Source organism: Dermacentor albipictus, chromosome 1, assembly GCF_038994185.2.
Source record: "Dermacentor albipictus isolate Rhodes 1998 colony chromosome 1, USDA_Dalb.pri_finalv2, whole genome shotgun sequence".
Classification (NCBI taxonomy): Eukaryota; Metazoa; Arthropoda; class Arachnida; order Ixodida; family Ixodidae; genus Dermacentor; species Dermacentor albipictus.
This window is the reverse complement of record NC_091821.1, coordinates 46819387-46840539: the sequence shown is the minus strand read 5'-3', so window position 1 is coordinate 46840539 and position 21153 is coordinate 46819387. Positions and strand designations below refer to the sequence as shown.

General features: G+C 47.0%; 1 protein-coding gene across 1 annotated transcript in view; it reads left to right on the top strand.

Annotated features, from left to right (window-relative positions):
* LOC135905298 (cholesterol 7-desaturase nvd-like) overlaps positions 1-20858 on the top strand; it is a 34304-nt gene extending 13446 nt beyond the window's left edge. The window contains exons 2-5 of the mRNA XM_065436322.2: positions 8524-8653; positions 12769-12957; positions 13217-13821; positions 19212-20858. Coding sequence (XP_065292394.2) covers positions 8524-8653; positions 12769-12957; positions 13217-13821; positions 19212-19376 — 1089 coding nt within the window. The 3' untranslated portion in view covers positions 19377-20858. The remainder of the gene's footprint in view (positions 1-8523; positions 8654-12768; positions 12958-13216; positions 13822-19211) is intronic.
* Positions 20859-21153: the final 295 nt, after the last annotated feature.

Sequence of the window (21153 nt, the reverse complement as noted above, 5' to 3'; positions counted from 1 at the left end):
CTTTTTCACTATGGTTTGAATTAAATCCCTCAGGAAAACTTACAACTCTCGCCGGAATCGATGCATATCTCTGAAAGTTTTGCATTTTTCTATACACCGCCACAGTCGTGAAGCGTATGCAATACAACAAAGGGTCATTCCACGCCAACTGTCCCAATCGTTGGCACTCGACCAATACTCATTTCTTTAAAAAAAAAGCTATTTTTTTAAATAGGCTGCTGCAGATAACAGAATTGTAGACCTTGATCGGGATTAGTCAGAGAGGCAGACATTACTTACAGGAGAAATCAAAGCACATGTTCAACTAATTATTAAATGTCACTAAGTAGCTTCTTAATTAGTTGCTTTACCGAACATATTGCAATTTAAGAATTGTAGCCGGTGAGTTTACAAGGCGTATACTTTTGGAATGAATTTCCAGAACGGCACTGGTTTCGAGATATACGTCATCAAACTCGCCGCAAAAATTCATTGTTGTTACACTTACTTATTTAGCAAAACGCTCTGCTATGCATTGAAGCACAAAAGTAACTGCAAAGTCCACGTATTTCGTCAAATTTTGGTAAATAATGTCTCGAAATCGCTGTCATCCTGGAAATTCCGTTCAAGCGGATACGTCTTGCTGGCTCACCGGCTACGATTTGCAAACTGCAATAGGTGCTGTAAAGCAACTTATTATAAAGTTAATTAGTGATTTTTTGTTGATTAGCTGAATGTGTTCTTCAAGTTCTCGTGCTAATATTCTAGGCCTCTTCAAATAATCAAACTCAAGAACAAGAAATATGCTATCTGCCACAGGCGATTTTCAAAACTTACGTAAAACGCAGAAACGATCACCCCGTTCACTAAGAAAGAATACAATGCGGAAAAAAAAAAGACCCGAAAGTCATATGCTGCAGGATGCCGCCCGATTAGTGCGCAGAAAATTATGTTGGTTTGTGTGTCCCGTCAACATGCCATGAGGTGAAGTCGAAGCCTGAACCAAAATATTGCAGTGGTGGGACTAAAAAAAAATTAAAAAATATGAAAAGAAAACATTTTTCTCGCTGATAACGCAAGAAGTTGTTATGCTTCTCCGTTATATCAGCCTTTGTGCGTATCTTTCCGTGGACCACCTTAGTGTGTTACCAACGTCTAAACATAGGCCAAAACAGCGTTTTTGCCGAAGTTTGGTTTTTTTACGTTAGAACCAGTGCGCAGCACATCGGCGAAAATAAAATTTTAAGATATAGTACATGTTAGGGACAGTTCTATAAAAATAATTCCAGGTTTATTTTAGTGACCGTTCTTTGTAAACAATTCTCCCAAAACACTCTAATTTGCTAATTTTGGCCCTGTTAAGGGTTAAAGAACATATAAATATTTCGGGAAAATCTTTTGTAACAAAAGAAAAATGTTCAGACAACGCAGAAATGCAGAGTTCGTAATAATGCGCGAAACGATCCCTTTTCGGAAAACTTTTGTTTCGCACTTGGTTTCCCGCCGTTTAGTGAAATTCAAACAGGCCTCACGGCCACAAACCATTTTTTCCGCTCAAAATATTGTGGGAAAATACTATGTAAGCAATGCTTACGTATTTGTAATTTTTTGTAATCTTTTAAGAGAAATGTATTTTGCTCGAGCGCCACGGTTGGGACAGTTGGCATGGAACAGCACCAAAACGAACGAATACACAACTCGCTGTTACAACGCATTCAAGGTTGAACGATTCGCTTTCCTGAATGCCAACGAGTGGTAGGGGCAAAATATCATCGGGATTCTGACTCGCCAAAGAATTTCTGTTCGCCGCACGCACATGGCTCCTATTGGACCGTATGCTTCATTTGTATGCGTTGTGCTTCAGTTTTTCGAACACGGTGACGATCCGGCGGGATATCGACATGTGCTATATCCGTATACGGAACGTGCCGAGTGCGGCATTCTTCAGGAAGAACTGGAGCTACTACGCTGAGATATTAGCATGGGTGTGTGCTCACACACACAAACACACACTTCACTCAACTACAGAAATGTGGGAGGGACATAAGGCGCACGAGACAGCTAGCGCCCTCTCTCAGTGAGCGTCCGGTCGACGCTGCGTAACTGTATGGGCACCGCAATTAAATAATTGAGTCTCTCCACGAAAATCAGTTACCAATTATAATTTCATTCATAGATAAAAGTTTCTATTCGAGAACCTTTGGTTCAGTTTGGTTATTTCAATAGGCCTCATTGAAATAGCCAAACTCCGCTCAGGAGCTGCACTATCGAACATGCTCAAACGGTGTGCGTTGCTGAGCGGCACAAGTAAGGCTTCACCGTATACTGAACAAATGTGCTAACATGGCTGTTTGTTCTGTCCGCTACAAAGGCGAGCAATGTACGGTTATAAGCACCAGCAGGTTTCTTCCTGAGTGTTCCGTGTGTGGCTCCACCAGTCACCTTCTTATGCGTTGTCGTCAGGGTATCGGCGCACGCCACAGCGCTCTGTTATAATGTTACGAGTATGCAGGGTGGAATGTCTTAAGGCGAATAGATTTTGATGGTAGACTGAGCGAAAACGCCGGCGTCTGTATAGCAGTAAGACGGAACATAAATTCCCATTGGTTGCGACGCGACGTTACGTGAGCGCCTGGACGGAGCAGATCGGGCAAGAGGAACGCCTGCTGCTGCGTTCGGCGCGACACGTGTTGCGTGAGGGGAGAGGGCATCGCCGCGACGCCACCTCGCCCTCTTTCTTGCTCTCGGAAGCTTGTGCTATCCGCACGTTCCTTGACCATGCATGCTCTCGCCGGCGTTCTAACTTCGCCTCGGTAATCGCTATGAAAAAGTTAATGTATGAAAGAACAGAATAAATTCGAAAGGAAAAACGTCGCAGTAGCGAGTTTCGAGCCTACGACCCTACTCGCAGAAGCCGCGTGTCTTACCCACTGGGCTAAAACAGCGCCTCCTAGATAGCAGGCCTGCGCACTCTGGTTTGTGAAATGATGCTACTTGGACCGACATTTCCATTGCCAAGCCCGGTGTGAAGAACGCGGTGACGTCAAAATCACTACGGCTTACTCGGGAGCGACCACATTAGATTCTGTGGCAGCCGGGCAAGGTAGCATGACGTCACGGATTGAAGTGCACCGACCTTGTGCTATATACGAGGCGTTGGCCAAGTGTCTCAATGCGCTCGCTTGCCCGCGAGGAGTTCGTTACTCGAAGGACTGCTCAGTGGCGTTCAATTGCACATGAATGCTTTCGCATTCACAACCCGTAAGAAGTGTTTAGGTATGGTATGGTACGGTATGGTATGACGAACTTTATTTAGGTCCTGATGAATCAGTCTGGGCGCCCTCAGATTTTTTTTTTTTCTGAGGAGGGGCACTTTGAACGGGCACGTCATCATCATCATATGCCTGGTTACGCCCACTGCAGGGCAAAGGCTTCTCCCATATTTCTCCAACAACCCCGGTCATGTACTGATTGTGGCCATGCCGTCCCTGCAAATTTCTTAATCTCATCCGCCCACCTAACTTTCTGCCGTCCCCTGCTACGCTTCCCTTCCCTTGGAATCCAGTCCGTGACCCTTAATGACCATCGGTTACCTTCCCTCCTCATTACATGTCCTGCCCATGCCCATTTCTTTTTCTTGATTTCAACTAAGATGTCATTAACTCGCGTTTGTTCCCTCACCCAAACTGCTCTTTTCTTATCCCTTAACGTTACACCTATCATTCTTCTTTGCGTCATTCTCGTTGCGTCGTCCTCAATTTGAGTAGAACCCTTTTCGTAAGCCTCCAGGTTTCTGCCCCGTAGGTGAGTACTGGTAAGACACAGCTATTATACACTTTTCTCTTGAGGGATAATGGCACGTGCACGTGCCATTATTGATAACGGGCACGTGCTCTCACGCAACTGAGTTGCAGGGCGCTTCCGCCGCCGAATGCCAACTAGTGCTTTGATACGCACGTGCTCTTACACGAGAGCGTTGTGGCGTCTGAAGGTTTAGATACTGAGTTCGGTGGTGGAGTTGTATCCCGTTTTTTACGCCACTTGTGTTGGCTGTTGCGGGGCGCACCTGTCTCCGAGGTCCTCTGCGCGCCTGTTGTAGAGATGCGCCGTTTCCTCTTGCCGACTCCCCACAGCTTTCGCTTAGACCAACTGCCACAATGTGCGAGCTTCGCACGATTTTAAAGTGAATTGTCGGAGGAGTATCTGGGCCTCCGCGGAATAAACGAGTGGATAAGAAAGGGCAGTTGCGAGGCCGTCATCATGCCGTCGCCATCACGCTGTGGTCTTTCCGTTGTCTTCATTGCCGCATAAGTGCGCCCTATGTCACTCTTACAGGTGAGCATGGGCTGTGTGGTTGTCATATCTACAGGGAGGGGGAGTGGGGGAAGGAGGTTTGTTAAGTACTGAACTTTACCCAGAAACAAAAATTCGCTAAGAACCTGTAACTGCCATACTATACTATGTATTTCCCCAGCAAGTCAAAGGACTTGCAATATATGTGCTGCAGCTTCCTTACGTCCCTGATAATAAAATTATTCCGTCTGCTGACGCAACCACTCATTTCTTTCTAGCACTATAAGCCTCTAGAACACAGCCAAATATTTGTCCCTAGGTTTACGTGACAACGTTTGAAACTTGAGGTGTTTGAGACTGGGGAAAAATGATAGTAAGAAGGAGCCAGGTAGGGCAAATATGGTGAATAGGGCATAACTTGAAAGCCTAAGGAACTCAGTTTTGCCACTGTTTCACCTACAGTGTGTGACAATCGAATGTCATGACAGAGGATGACACCTTTGGAGAGCTTTCCTCAACGTTTTTTTCTGTATGTTTTACCTCAGCCTCACCAATAAAGCACAGTAATATTCTGCATTGATTGTTGCACCCTGTTGGAGGTAGTCGACCAGCCGAATTCCCTTCCTATTCTTCAAAAAAAAAGAAAAAACTGCCACCATTTTCTTCTGCACCGACCTTTGCACAAGAAATTTCTTTTGCCTGAGTGAACAACTACACCTCCAATCCTTGAAGTGTTCCTTTGTCCCGAGATAATATTTGTAGATACATGTTCCATCACCAGGTTGTCCAGAAAGTCTGACTCATTTTTTGCAAAATGGTTCAACACAGTCATCGATATCTCCATACGTTTCCTTCTTTCTGCAGTACAGCAGTTGCTTAGACTTGGAGTTTGCGTCATGTCGCTTTCCTACTCATGTGAAGTCATTCTTAGACATTGAGACACATGGGAATGATCATATCCCCAGTTACCTTATGATCAAAGGTTTGGCCAGCTGTCATTCGCCAAACACAATCCGGTGATTTGACCAGTATACATTCGAAACCAGCATGGAAGAAGCTTGTCGCAAAGGTCTCTCTTCTGGCCTTCAGTAAGCCATCGAGGAAGAAACACAGAATGAGATATGCATGCTGACATGCTCTCGAATGTTTTCAGAATCCGACGTAGAGTTGCAGTGACTCCGTGCGATTCGTCGGCGTGCGGAGCGTAGGTACCGACGCACTAAGTCCATCCTTGATCTAAGAATAGCCAGATGCGCGCAAATAAAGATCCAGAGCCGAATGGACCAACTGGAGTCTCAGCGGTGGGCAAAATTTTGTGAATCCCCAGACCCCCAAAAATATCTTTCCCATATATGGAGAGCCCTGCGAGGCCTACGTGTACTTCCCGAACAGCGCGTGCCATTGAAAGCCCTGGCGCTTCTACAACATCGAGAGGACGTCGAGATAACGGAAGATTGCAGGTCAATCAACGCACACAGGTTCCCTTGGTACGGATAGCATCATGCAGCATTCACGGGATTTACGCATGGACCTACCTTTCACCACCGAGGAGCTCAATGAGGCTCTTGCTTTGTGTAATCGGTCGTCGTCGCCTGGACCAGACGGCATATCCTACCGCATCTTGTGCCGCCTGGTTGTTCGAGAACGAAATGCGTTGCTGGATACATTCAACGAATCCTGGCGGGACACAAACGTTTCTCAAGAATGGAAGACATGCCGTTTGGTGCCACTGCTCAAACCTGGCAAGTCACCACTAGCGCTCACGTCATAGCGCCCAATCGTGCTGGCTAGTTGCGTAGGGAAAGTGATGGAACGCATGATACTTGCCAGGTTGGAGTGGTACCTGGAACGTTACAAAGTTTATCCAAACGCTATGGCCAGTTTTCGATGTCTCCGCTGCTCCATTGATAATTTCATCAATCTGGTCACTTACGTTCAACATCAAAAGAGATGTAAACGGTTATCTGTTGCTATGTTTCTGGGCATAAAAGGAACTTATGACGATGTAGCTCATGACGCCATACTTGATGCTCTTGAATCGGTTGGCCTTGGTGGCCGAGTGTACTGGTGGACCCGCAGCTACTTACGCATGAAGTCCTTTTTGTGCAGATCGATAATGGTCCGACCTATGAACACTACATACACCATGGTGTTCCCCAAGGTGGCGTCTTGAACTCCACACTATTCAACCTTGTTCTTGTCGGTATCGTGGAATACATACCAGGTGCTTTCCAAATGTCAGTGTGCGCCGATGACATGTGCGTGTGGACGTCAGGTGTAACACGTCTTCAGGTGCGCGCGAGGCTTCAAAAAGCCGCGACTTCAACAAAAATTAAATTATGGGATTTTACGTGCCAAAACAGCTTTATGATCATGAGGCACACCGTAGTGGAGGATTCCGGAAATTTCGGCCACCTCGGGTTCTTTAACGTGCACCTAAATCTAAGTACACGGGTGTTTTCGCATTTCGCCCCATCGAAATGCGGCGGCCGTGGCCGGGTTTCGGTCCCGCGGCCTCGTGCTCAGCAGCCTAACACCATAGCCACTGAGCAACCACGGCGGGTCAAGCCGCGACTTCAATATCGGCGTATCTTAGCGCACAAGGCCTCCAGATTTCACCGGAGAAGTGCGTGCTGATCACGTTTACTCGGAAGCTAATGATATCCTACGCCATATTTATCAATGGGCAAAACATCCGTTACACCAGGACGCACAGATTCTTATGGGCGTTCATTGATCGAGACCTCAGCTGGAGTCCCCAAGTAGCCCACCTGAAGAAATGTCTAACAGCGATTTCCCACGTTTTCAAATTTCAATTTCAAATCCTTCAATAAGTACGGCTCAAGCCACCAATAATTACCCCAAGCATGCACGAAGGGAACGAGCGCGCGTGGCACACGAGCGAGCCGAAGCGAGCGGCGTCCTGGCCGTCACGTCACACGCGAGAGGGCGCCTCTCCTGAGCTGAAGGTGGCGTCAGTTATTGCTGGAGCTTCTGGAGATCTTTGGATATTTATTACGCACATCTCCTGTCCGTTATTTATTTGCGCTTTGTCATGACCTGTTTTACCTTAGCGTTCAGTATTCCTATAGCTACGTTCCGGGAGACTGGAACTGCAGATACGAAGCCTTGTCAACGGTAACTCCAGCTCGGCGGCCTTCCAATCTCGGGAGCGCTAACTTGTTGAGCTAAGTGACACTCGCAAAAGTTCGACATGTTCCGTTTACATTGAGACGTCCGGTCACTTACCAAGCGACAATATTCAAATCTTTGAATGACGTCTTATACAACCGTAATTAGAAACGACAACAAACGGGAGCCCAAGACGCGGATAAAAACTTTTTTTTCCCCCTAGAGGCACTAAATTCATTTTCTTTCTTTCCTCTTCGAACGTTATGAGCTCTCTTTATTTTCGTTTCTTGTTCTCCTTTTCTGCTACGTGGATCTGGGCAATGGTTATAGCCATTAATTCCATTCACTAGTAACAGAAGAATAATATGAAAATGTGGATCAGCAGATTCCGTAGTAAGTAACGACGTTATGACCAAGACTTTTGAGGTAAAATCACTTCTCTCCCACGACGCACAAATACAGTTAACTAGTGCGTCCCTTTGCTAACTACCGATACTCGGTACCAATCGGTATACCAGTCAAACCTCAGTGACATTCCTCCGTTCTCAGTAATCGCGGCACGAAGTGCAATTATAAGGTGACTTGGTGTCACGAGGCTTCCCGTCTTCTGGAAGCTGCAGTCTCGTGCATAGTTCTCAATCGTCCTTCCAAAGTAATTAGGGCAAACATGCACCTCAGCATTACCTCCGGGTGCACTCATTTTTGAGGATGAACTTAAGCGTGGCAGATTATTGCACCGCGACGCCCCCTCCTTCATTTCCCCATAAAGGGAGAAGCCGAATCGGGTGCACCAAACAAACTGTCATAAGAGCTTTCTTTGTACAATCCCCGCACCCCCCTTTTCCATTACTTTCTCACTTCTACTCGTTAACATCCCTTCCTAGAGAGAAGGATAATACGGAGGCAGAGAGAGAAAAGCGAAATGTTATCCTCTTCCGGAACACACTTTTCGGGAAGCTTGCGCTACAATGGCCAATATAGGCGCTTTACTCGACCTGCAACCATGGCGAGGTCTTGTGCCACTCCGCGCTTGGGGCCTGTGTCAGGTTTTCGCGGCGTGCGCGTCTTCCTATTCTTCGCGGCCGGCGCTTTGTGACCGCGCCTCGTTATCTTTTGCAGGAAGTTGACGAACGGCTTCGGAGACGGCGTTATACGAGGCCGACGCCCCCGCCCTTCCCTAACGGCTGGATTCCAGTGATGGAATCGACCGAGCTGGCTGTAGGACAGGTCAAACGCCTCGACGTCTTCGGTAAGCAACTTTCCTGTCATACCCCACCCCTCACCCGCAAGCCGGCCAGCAGTGTCGCGATGGGCTTATGTGCGAGTTGCAACCTTTCCTTCCCCGTGAGCAAGAAGAACGTCACGAAGGCTGCGTGCAACGTGTGCACGCGTGCCGGCAACTACGCAGATGTCATCTCGCAGCGTTGCCACCTCATGCCATCCCGCTGGCTGCTTGCAGCTGCCCGAGGGCTTCCGCCTGCTTGTACTTGATAATTTGTTAGTCAAATTGTTCTTACGTCTAGTGGGCGTTGACGGTTGACATCATACCCGCTGTTCTCGGAAACAATTCCATTTACCCGACATGTTTGATAGTCGTGCAGGGGTGATCATTATACCCGTTGCGGAAAATTACAGGTACACATATCAGAGAGGAAGTTGAGTAGAGCGGTGGCTTTGCGGAAAGGGGAGCTTGAAGAAACAACAGAACTGTCTAGGAGGCAACATGGTGACGTCAGCCTTGCAAGAAAATCTGTTGTAACGTCGTTCCCTTCCTGCTTCTCCGTCTCGCCGCTGCACTGCACGCCGTGAAAAAGGTCCTCCGTCAAAGAGAAAATGAACACCCAGTACATGTTTGGCAGGCATTGCAGCTGACTGTCTGGTTCCAGGTAGGTTTCATTGTGCAGTCCACAGGGGCAGTACTTCCTCTCAGTTTGACCGCATGTTATACTGGGACACCACACAACGAATTAACTTTACGATGAGTTGTTATTTGGACCTATATGACACTGTCGCGGTCACCTCACATTAATTTTAGTGCGCTCTGTGCAAAGCTGCGAAATGCGCCCGACGTCGGTTGGATCCATTGAGACACGCGGGATACAGACCATTGTCGCCCGCATCACATCATGGCTCAGACGTGCTCAAATGTGATCGCGCTGTTCCATCTGCTTCATCTCCTTTATGCGTAAAGTTCGCAAATGGCCAGGTTAGTTTATGAAAGAGAAACTGCGCGGTCATACTGCCCGGAGTACAAACAGTAAAGGCCAGGTAGCTAGAACTTACAGCTGGCGTGTCCCCCCTATAGGAGCTGTTTCTTATCCGTACCTCACCAAATTTTTAGATCGCAGCTCTTGGGCGCCCGTTCCTGCAGCGAGCGTCGGCGTCGGCGTAACCGAGTGAACGAGCACAGCGAAGCATGAAAGAGCGAACGCGGAGCGAAGTACGAGATAAAAGATGCGAGACGGAAAGCAGAGGAGGAGGGTATGGCGAAAGTGTGAGAAGAAATGCGTAGTGCGGCAATGATAACTACGAGATTGCGCCAGAGTGGCGTGCGTCGTCTGGTAGGTCTCTCGGCGGCCGCTGCTGTGAATCGCGCCCACGCATCACCAATGCGCTGCCTCTCGCGATCTCCAGATTAGGGAGGCAGATTAGGGAAGCGAGGCTTCGCTTCGTTTGCAACATGGCGCACGAGACAGATTCACCGCCCCAGTCAATATATAGCAAAAGGAAAATACGTGTAGAGCTGCGCTCAAATTTCACATTAGAGAGTATTGTAATCGTTGGTGACTTTTTTTTTTAAATCGTCACGTGCCAGTCCCTGCGAACTTCTATTTATTTGCCCTTGAGGTGAAGTCACACTAAGCTACGATCGCAGTGTCCAAAAGAATACTCTTCAATGAGTTGTATAATATACATCAGTAACAAAATGAAGTCAGTCAGGTTCGCATACACCTTATTTGATTGGATGAGGGATAAAGAGTGTTAAGAACAAAGAAGGCTGAGGAAGTACGCCCAGTCTGCAAGCGCGAGGGTATGATAGCACTGTGATATATTTGTCGGTCACTGGGGATATTTCAATTCGCAACTGTAACAGCAATCGTGTGGTTTTCTGTGCCAGCGAAGTAGGTGTTCCGCGTCTTGAAATACTCTGAAGTTAGAAATTATTGTACTATGACAAATTTCGTGCCTTTGTGAGGCAGATCCACAAAATTGTATTGGAACAACTGTTGGTTTCCTTTCGACAAAAAAGTACAATTAACCACAGCGTACAATCAAATGCAGTTTGTTTCGCAGTCAAACTTTGGATCCTCTTACAGCCAATTCCTTTTTACTGTCAGAGGTCTAAAAGCTAGGACATTATACTGTACACTATTAAGGAGCCTGCTAAATCACCGTATAAGCAAATAATTAGTAAGAACAAGTCGACAACGTGAACCACAATGAGCAGTGAAAGAAGATGCAACTGTTCCTTGTGAGTCGCGCTGCTTTCTTTTCTGTGAAGATATACTAGCTCGCCCAATCAGTGATATTACCTCATTATACATAATGATATGCCGTAGCCGAATGTACCTGCCGGCATGGAGATGTGGTGCGTCAGGCAGAGGTGGTCGCTTCGGCTTTCATCATCCGCATGTCGTCCGCTTTTACAGGCTTTCAATTTATCAAGAATGCGTAAATGAACACAAATTCATTCTCCCTCGCATTTCTAAACGATTTACTTAAACAAAAGCAGTTCATTTTCGCCATGCTGACTCGGCTTTATTGTCTACTGCTGCTATATCATAATTATTCGTTCTGTGTAAAATTTCAAAACGGGTATTTCAATTCTGACCTGACATTCCTTTGGGAAACTCAGTTTCATTTGAAAATGACGGTTTACCTAGAAGACGTTGTATGTGTGGCACCACGTGATAACGGCAGTAGAGTGTAATTTACAGTATCGCTCAAAAGTTCCCAAGCCGCAGTGAACACGCCCGGAGAAGCCGCGCTCCGCTATCCCGGCGCTGCCATCAACGGCGCTCGCCGACGCTCGCGGGGATAAAAGAGGGTGAGAAGGAATATCTTTCTCGCTGTGACGTAGCGGTGCGGCAAGAACTAGTGAGCTGTTCCGCATGGCCCTTTGCAAGTCTTGGGCGCTCCGCGCGTTAGAAAGCGGTGATGCTAGGGATGTGGCGCTTCGCCAGGAGCGTTTTTCTTGATATCTTCGTGCTCCCGACGGAGCGCTCCAAAGCTTCTTTCGCGCCAGTTGCGTCGCCCCGCCCAGCCCACGTCTTGGGTTTGGCTTTTATGGATTATATGTCTTTAGCTTGAACAATCGGAAAGCTACTTCATAACATGTAGCGATATCGACTTCAAAATCTTTGGTCCGTGGTTGGGGAAACGCTGAGGTTGGTTCCCATTACAACTGCTATCGCGCTTTAAACCCGAGACTTTACCTCGCCAGAACACCCCGGTCGTGCGGCTAAGCTTCGCGGTACCAAACAGTAGGCGACGGAGCATCGCGGCATCACCACGGTCGTTCCAAGTAGGTCACGAAACTCCGGGCGAAAAGCGGTTCGGAAGAAACATTGGGAAGAAAACATTCTAATTAGAGTGAGACATAGCTAGATTCATTAAACGAATATAAAATTGCCATTCAATTTTATATATCCATTTGCGACGGTAGGATACATCGTTAAGTGTAAGTGTCGATATTACATAGACTATTTTAGAGCTTCCACTCTCTTTCAAATAACACATTCCTGTGAAATACGGGCACATGATCGCCACCTCTTGCACCACAGCTTCCCGAATTAACCTATACATAATATCGCGAAAGTCTAGGTGCAAACCTATCCGCGCTAAGAAGCACTACTGCGAGTTGTGACGGTGTTGTGATGTTGTTTCGCGATAAGACATCTAATTTTGCGATAAAGCGGGCGTGAGTTCCGGCACCAGTTATATTTTGCCACTCCACTGTGCATTACTGTGCCTATGATCACAAGGTTTTTGAATTTTGTAGACTTGGGAGTGGTAGTCCAAGTCACGGTGCTCCGCGTGGTGCAGAGAGGGCAAGTTGAGCCCAAATATTCAGAATTCCTATGTAAGGTACTGCGTCAAAATCAACGTGGTCTCACTGCAACTGTGAAATAGCCTTTATAGCGAACTTTTCGAGTAAGTCATCTCAGCGTGCTGAACATACGAAATGAGCCGAAAAATTAGCACTCTCGCCGGTAGAGATCTTTCAGAAGTTGGATTATTCTATCAGATTAATCGTTGTATCTCATGGAAACTTCGGCAAAATAAATTTGGAAAATTACTATATCTGTCTACAGGTTTGCTGTCTCACTAATCGCTCCTGTTTCTATTTTTATTCGTGCACAGGCGAAGACCTTGTCGCTTTCCGCACTGATGATGGAGTTGCACACGTACTGGACGCCTATTGCCCGCACCTGGGCGCTCACCTTGGAGTCATGGGGCGAGTGGTGGGAGACTGCATCGAGTGCCCGTTCCACGGATGGAGATTTCAGGGGGATACCGGAGCCTGCACACACGTTCCCTACGCCTCGAAAGGTGTGTACAAAGTCGAAGCAACGTAACCATCGTATATTGCAAAAAAGTAAAAGTAGCTTCTCTTGTTCCCGACTTGAAGCAGTGAACCTAATGCACATTTATAGCTCGCGCTTACGTCTTCGTTCCGTTGTGTCTGTTCCATCTTCGTCTCCATAAACTGATCAGAGTGGCCAATAGGCAAGCGAGTTGTGCCTTTTCGCTCAGAGCCTAGCCACAGCCTATGGGTCCCATAACTGCGGCACTCATTATCTGCTTCCAGTGCCCGAGTTTGTCAAGATCAAGAAGTGGACTACGGAGGAGGTCTTGGGCCTGCTCTTCGTCTGGTACCACGCCGAGTCGGAGCCGCCATCGTGGCGCGTCAGTGACGTGCCCGAGGTGGCCTCTATCGACAGCAGCGCATCGGCGCGGTGGCGCGCCGAAAACCACATCTCGTGCCACATCCAGGAGCTCGCCGAGAACGCGGCCGACGTGGCACATTTCGACTTCCTGCACGGTCCTTCTTTTCTCGCCACGGGCGAGAATTTCTTCGAGCAGGACGAGACAACCATGCGTGGTAGCCTGTTGCGCCACTTTTGGCAGACCAACTGGGAGCCTCGGGACCACACGGCGCAAATCAACGTGGTGTGCCGTACGTCGTCGCCGCTGCGCTGGTTATCCCGATACAACGAGTATCGCTTCTGCGTCACCCAGATCGGACCAGCGCTCGTGGTGACCACAATGCGCACCGCCTTTGGCAACGTCGGCTACGTGCTCTCATTGACACCCATGAAGCCCTTCCACGTGCGCGCCGTGCACCGTTACTTCCCGGATCGCAGCATGCCACGCATATTTTTCTGGATCTTCATTTGGGCCTCCAAGGGCATGGTGAGTACTCGGGCGACTTGGCATGACGGGCGTTCTTCCTCAAAAACTACTCGACTGCCTGTTAATTCGAGCCCCGCCATTCGCGTTCTTCATAAGCCACGTGTGTTTTCGTGTTGTTCAAGCTTACACATAATGCCATGTTTGTGTTTCCCATCATCAATTTCAGGAATACCGCATGCATCACTTACCCCTCATCTACAATTCAGTTTCAATCATCTCCAATTTTCAGTTTTCAGGCGATCCAGCTCAGCACTCTCGTTTTAAGATGGTCTAACCTCAGTTATATTCATTCTGTGATAGGACAAACTCATTGCGCCAGGCTCCTAGTTGCGCAAAACGTGTCAAAGCAGTCGGCTATTGTCAACTGTACGTGCCAGTAATTGAAATTGTTACTTCTATTTCTACGTTCAATGACCCCGTACGTGGGTACCCGACAGTCTTTCATGGTTCAATATCTATATCATGATTACAAATGGCGTGCGCACGTTAGCATGCTATTCATACCGGACACGATTTAGTTCCATTTTACGCAGCCTCCCCTCCCCCCCCCCCATTCGTTTATGGTACTGACGCAAGCATTCAGTATCTTCATTACATTTGTTTGCGTAAGCTTACGTTGTTCGGAGCGAACGCGAGTGAAACAATCAAATACAAACACACTTTGTGTGTCGTCCCTCGACTCGGTGACGCGTGAAATCGAAAGAAAGACCTTAAAAACTTGCGTTTACTGTTCTCTGAGCCTAGAAACACGAAATAATGTGCAGCGTCAAACGCTTTAATTGTGCGCTTTGTATTCTGGCGAATAGTAAGGTAGTTTGTTCCTTGCTCGCTACTTTTATATTTTATAATAGCTTATTTTATGCTGATTCCTTTAATTTTTGTGTAGCTAAGGTATGCGGTGTCAACAAAACTTGTAAGCCATAAATTTGCTCAAAAATAGGTGTGCTAGAAAAATTGACCACAATAACGGCATTTTGATTCAAAATAACATGCAATGCCCCTGTTACGTCGTCGCTTGACTTGATAAAATATGCGATCACAAAGTTGGAGTATTGGGCTTCACAGCAGAAGTTTTGTTAGTTTGAACTGAAATAAATTGAGTTCATTTACCTGCATATACAATATACAGACTGTTCGGTAAAAAGCTTCCATAGCAGCTTGACGAATGTCCCAGGTCCATTACAAGGCAGCAGACAAATACATAACACAGACAACCAAGATTAGGCAAGTTTTCTTCCTTATGAAGCAATACATAGACCCTAGTAGATTTCCCACTCCAGAAAGTATGCATGGAAGCCCTCTTCACGAAGTGTATCAGCTCTTTCAGGGACTTGCGCTGAATCTTGTCGACGGCTTCATACCGGCAGCCTTTAAACCTACTCTACAGATTCATGGACAAGTGTTGAGGTTAAGCACCGCATGAATGGGGTTGGTAAAAAAGTGGTAGCGCTATTTCTGCATAATATAATACCACTTTCCATGGCTGCGTTCACAGCACGTTTGTTGTAGTAGATGCATTCATTTATTTGCTGCAGTTTTTTCATTGAGTGAGCTTCCTCTGATCTCTCAAAACAGAAATAATATACATGAATAATCTACCACCCCAGCTTAATTTCGCGGTGCACAAATCCAATAATTTTGAAGAAATACAGGGAGTATTTCCTTAGTTGCACTATCCTTCGGCCGCTTCATCCCACTTGGATACCGAGCTCTTCCCCTGACGGGACTGTTCTTTGACCTCCTAGTCAAAATCACATTCTAAAATGTCATACCCGGAGATGGCCCTCTTCGTAAACGTTGGGTACTTCAATTCATAGCTCTAGTAAGCACTCTCCGGAGTGTCTTTAGTGTTTTGGGCATTGCATGACAAAGACGTTAATGCTAGATATTGCTGTAGCTGTGTAGTGCACATCAAATCACAAAGATGTCATTGTACGTAGCCACAAAAATAAATGGAAAGCCACGCTCTGAATGTTCATAGCACGACGCTGTTAGGTACAATGATTCAGAATGGTCACTTTTACGCCTGTGCCCCGTTGAATGAATGAATGAACTTTATTCCCCTTTTAAGAAAGGGGAGGAGCCGGGGGGGAGAGAGGGAGGTCTAAGTAGTCCAGTCCCAGCAGGCGTCCATCACCACATTATGGGGCTAGAAGTCCGTCTACCAGTCGTGGTAGGCCTCCGCTACCTCCTCAGCCCACCTCAGGACTCGGTCCTGTAGGGTGGGATCGGAGCTGCGCAGGGCAGTCTCCCACAGCTCCTCGCTACTAATTAATGGTTTGAGCTTGCGGGGGGAGTTTGAATCTGTGGGTTCTCACCCGTGCTCTTGGGACAAAGGAACAACACAGTAGTGGAAACAATCACAATGGCATTTTGTGCCCATTCATAGACTAATGCCTGCTAGCCGAGTTGCTATCCATAAAACATGCCGAAGGTTGCGCGGGACAAATCGACGAAGTCCCACTCACGGCGACTGGATAGCGAGGGAATATGTTCGCCTCATGCCGGAAACCAACGTCTGGTCGTTCGCGTGTACGGCCACGCCAACGATGACGCGTTCGAACGATCGTGTTCATGCATGCCGGGGCAGGCCTCGCAAGTCGGTCTCGCAGTAGTATGGATCAGTGGGCGCGCGGAACGTCCGCACCGCTTGCCGGCACGGAGCAAAAGAGGAAGAGCTTTCTCCTTTTTGCGCCCAAGTAACCCCGCCTTTAGTTGGCGTTAGCAGAGCAATACTCGCGTCTACCCACACTCGCAGCACTGGCCTCATTGAAGCCCTTGGGTTCAGCGAGAGCAATGGAAAAGTAAACATGTCCGCAATAGGGATTAGTAAGAGGCGAATGGAATATTGATGGAAGAAAAGTAGGGAAACGACAAAGAACACACGTACAAAAGCACAGTTCGTAATAGGGGATCATAAAATTTGGTTGTGACAGTTCATCGTGTTCTTTTTTTCTTTTTTATTGTTTTATTTAGGTAGCACATTAGGCAGTATAATAGCAAGAGCTTGGTAGCGCAACCGACCGCCCCGTTCCAAAGGGGCCGCTCATAACATCCATCCATCTATCCACCACTCCATCCATCCATCGCGCCATCTCTCGTACTCTCGTACTACCCTGCAAGCATACCGACCGCGCAGTAAAGCCACGCGGCGAAGCCGGATTACAGGAGACAGGAGAAAGCAACATATCAGGGGACGCGTGAAAGTCGCGCATCCCCACAAAAGATACATTACATTTTGTTGCAACATCAGTGAACTTGATCTAGAATATTTTATTCTTATTTTTGAGGTGCTGATACGCATTACGGGGGCACTGTCAGAATGCGTATTATCTAGCTGACATGTAAACAGTTAACTACATTAGACTTCCTTGATACGGCAGCCTTCATAGGCATCTTAGGTACTTCAGCATTGACCATTTACGAGATGCACGACTAGTAAAATAATCATTCCATCAAAAATCATTCAATTAGCAATCAATCAGCAATCGTCCCGCAACCTGAGCGCCTGGCCTTGAAATTTTGTGGCCGAAATCTACACTTCTATCCGCGGCCATCGGAGTACATCGCTCAGTGGGGCTTTTGCAAGTGATGCACACACAGTATCCCAACTATGATGCACCAAGATTTAAAATATGCAAATGCCAAGTAGCTGGACATATCCAAGGTTACCTTGTTTGCCGTCGCTTAGAGATACTCAGATTTTTTTTTTTGCATTCCGACTAATTACATAATTTGTCTTAATTAGTTATTCAACTTCTCAAACATTATATTTCATGAAAAGTGTCAATGAGAAAATTGTAGAGCAACATGAAAAACTCCCGACACAACTTTATGTCGCTCAATACGTGCTACACTTAAGAATAAGCGCGAAAGCAGCCTTCGAATACACGCAAAGTGCCTTGATTGGTCAGTCGCGCGGCAATTTTGTGCGTATTCGCCATCTTCCTTCTCGCTAGAAAAAAACACTTTTATTTACCATGTACTGAGCAACAGAAAGATGTATCGGGAGTGTTTCAAGTTGCCCTACAATTTTCTCATTCATTTTTTCCATGTAGCTAAAAAAAGTCGCAGTTTCATCCGTAAGGAGAAGCATCGATTGCTATAGTAAATTAATAGACAGCTATACGAAGTAAGGATATTAACTTTATCGGCTGTATAAACGCGGAAACATTCGCTTACTAGCTGGATTAACAAGCCCGGTGTCAGGGCGCACAAGCAAACATGAACTCGACGAGCACGGACACTCGCTGTCAAAACGCTGGTGTGAGCAAGCGCGACGCCAGCAGCGAGCGAAGTTACTTTCGTGCGGTCGATCGCTCCAACGCAAAAGCAGCAAGAACACAGCGCGCACAAAGGTATGAGCCGTCTGCAGATCCCTTTCAAGATACGGCGCGCGCGACCGCGCGGCCGTACAAAGTACGCACTCGTTGGCGGAGTCTAAGCCTGCCCCCCCCCCCCCCCTCTTCGGCTACCTCCGCGCTTTCCTCCATACATATTGCTGCCGGAGCACAGCCCAGCCCCCCCCTCCTTCCCTCCTTCCTTCTCATCCCCCCCCAACGACCTTTCACCCCATGGAATGTGGTTCGTTTGCTCTCCGCTTTCTTCCTTCGCGCGCGCTAGATTGAGCCGCCATCGTCAGCTTCCCTCGCGCGCTTTCACTCGCACATACGGTATACGACGCGCGGTGACGGTTAAAAAAAATAAATTACGGGGTTTTACGTGCCAGAACCACTTTCTGATTATGAGGCACGCCGTAGTGGTGGACTCCGGAAATTTCGACCACCTGGGGTTCTTTAACGTGCACCTAAATCTACGTACACGGGTGTTTTCGCATTTCGCCCCCATTGAAATGCGGCCGCCGTGGCCGGGATTCGATCCCGCGACCTTGTGCTCAGCAGCCTAACACCATAGCCACTGAGCCAGCACGGCGGGTCTGCGGTGACGGTGTTATCGCCTTCGGACGTTATACTGAACATCACGGCGACGGCGACAACAAAAATGCTCCTGGAGTGTCCATATAATTTCTATCGCAAAAATATTTGAGAAGTTGATTAACTTATGAAGGCCAATTATGCCATTCGGCAGAATACAAAGAATAATACGAGTATCTCCAAGCGGCGGCAAACAACATTATCCCGGTTCTGTCCAACTGCGTGGCATTTGCATATAAATATATATATATATATATATATATATATATATATATATATATATATATATATATATATATATATATATATATATATATATATCTTGGTGCATAAGAGTTGGGGCACCTTGTATATTCTGTGTATAGGAATGCATATTTTAGTGTGTTTTTGCTCTCCTTATCTGTTTGCGTACCAGGCTGGGGTAACAGGATTATTTCTTCTCTCTTTCATTTGCAGTTTGAGAGGGACATATTCGTGTGGAACCACAAGTCATACATGAAGAGCCCAGCGTTGGTTAAGGAAGACAGAACGATCATGGCCTTCCGGAAGTGGTTCGCCCAGTTCTACAGCCCGAACAGTCTTTCTTGGAAAGACGTGCGGGACAAGACGCTACAGTGGTGATCTGGCCTGCAGCGACTGCTCGATGTATCACAGTAGCAGTGGATATGACTGCGCATACGAGAAAAAAGAGAGCTCACGCAAAATGGACGTCTTTCTGCCACCACGGCACGCTCGAGGAGTACTTTGTGGAGAATTGAGCCCAAGCTGGAGGCAGGTCTAGCTGGACTTTAGCAGCAAGATGCCACAACTCAACGAGACTGTGTGGTTTTTCTTTTCTTTTTTTTTCGAGTGAAGGAATGCACCGTCCTCCCACAAGCTTCAATTATCACGTTCGGAGCGCTACATGCATGCCATCTGCCATCATCTGGCACGACGAGCGTCGTGCTGAAGACCCATTTTGTTGCAAGCGTCCGCCGAAGAACGCACTTGTAGGTCATTTCCGCGGTTTGGACAGCTTCTGTGTGTGTTTTCTTTATTATTTTCTTCCTTGCTTTTGGCAGCGCAGTGAGCTGGCCGAGTTCACAGCAAGAGTTGCCTCTCTTTCGGAAAGAAAGACGGAAAGGGAATGTTTGCTTGTGTGTACAAATTGGTTCCACGAAGGAACTTGAAAGGGTAATGGAGCAGCTCTCTGGCATAAGTTGCTTGGGAAGGTTGCTCGACTGCATATATATATATATATATATATATATATTTCTGGCGCATCGCTACTCCTGCAACTGTTGTCCTTTGTGCTTGGCAGTTGCGACCGTCAATGGTTACTGTTTCGTCAGGCAGGGAATCAACGGGGACATTACAGCCACTGTAACGCCCGAACAGACTGCCCGTCAATCCGCGGAAACGCGAAGGTTGGGTTGGGTCGATCGTCCCCCTCTTATGAAAGCTGCTGGGTTCCATTACATTCGCATAGCTGTGGTTTTGCAACAGGAATAATGTCTACCTATTGACTTTCATTCTAAAATCGTTAGCGAGAAAGTTCGGTGCTGCAGTCACCCAGCCATCCTGGCAGTTGTGGGTAGTTCATGAGGTTCTTTTTTTTAAATAACATTCGGTGGCATCTTCTATTGTTCCTTGAGTCACAGTCGGTTGCATGCTCCCCAAAGCACAATGTTTCCTTCGATCGGCTGAGTGTATTACGTTCACGACTATGTCTTTCAATCACGTGATTTCCAGTGCACAAAAAGCCTTGATGCTTTTGAATGGGACATATTTGCAGTAAAATTCACCGAGGATGATTATATTTACAGTTTACCCCACTTATACCTTTAACTAATGTTGTGAAAACAGTACTATGGTGTAGCTTGGAGGTGAAACGAGGCTAATCATTGCCGTTGAATGCAAGACAAGACATGCCCATGGCCACGGACAAGCCATGGTTTCCATGCTGGACTCGACGTTGTACTGACGGTGCATGCAGACACGGGTGCCAGGTGCCTCTCTAGTAGCTTTAGTATGAAACTCTGTGGACATACACATACACTGTGCCAGCAACAAATGAGCGACATCTTGGGCAGCCATCTGGACAGTCTATATTTATTTCTTAAAATTTACGCCTAGCAGGTAAAAAAAATCAAATAAAAGTCAAATGTATAAAAGCTGTACTTTGTGTCATTTCCTTACTGATGTGTACTGAGTATGATGTTCGATGCCATATAGTAGCGACATGGACTTTTGTTATGACTATCATCATCGTCATCATCACAATTTATTTATTTATTTTAGATGCCACTATAAAAATTATCGCCGCGTGTTGTTGTTGATGATGATAATGATGACTTACGTACTGTAATGCATACCCCTAACACGGGATTGGCCAAGAAGCGGGCGGTACATTTAAACA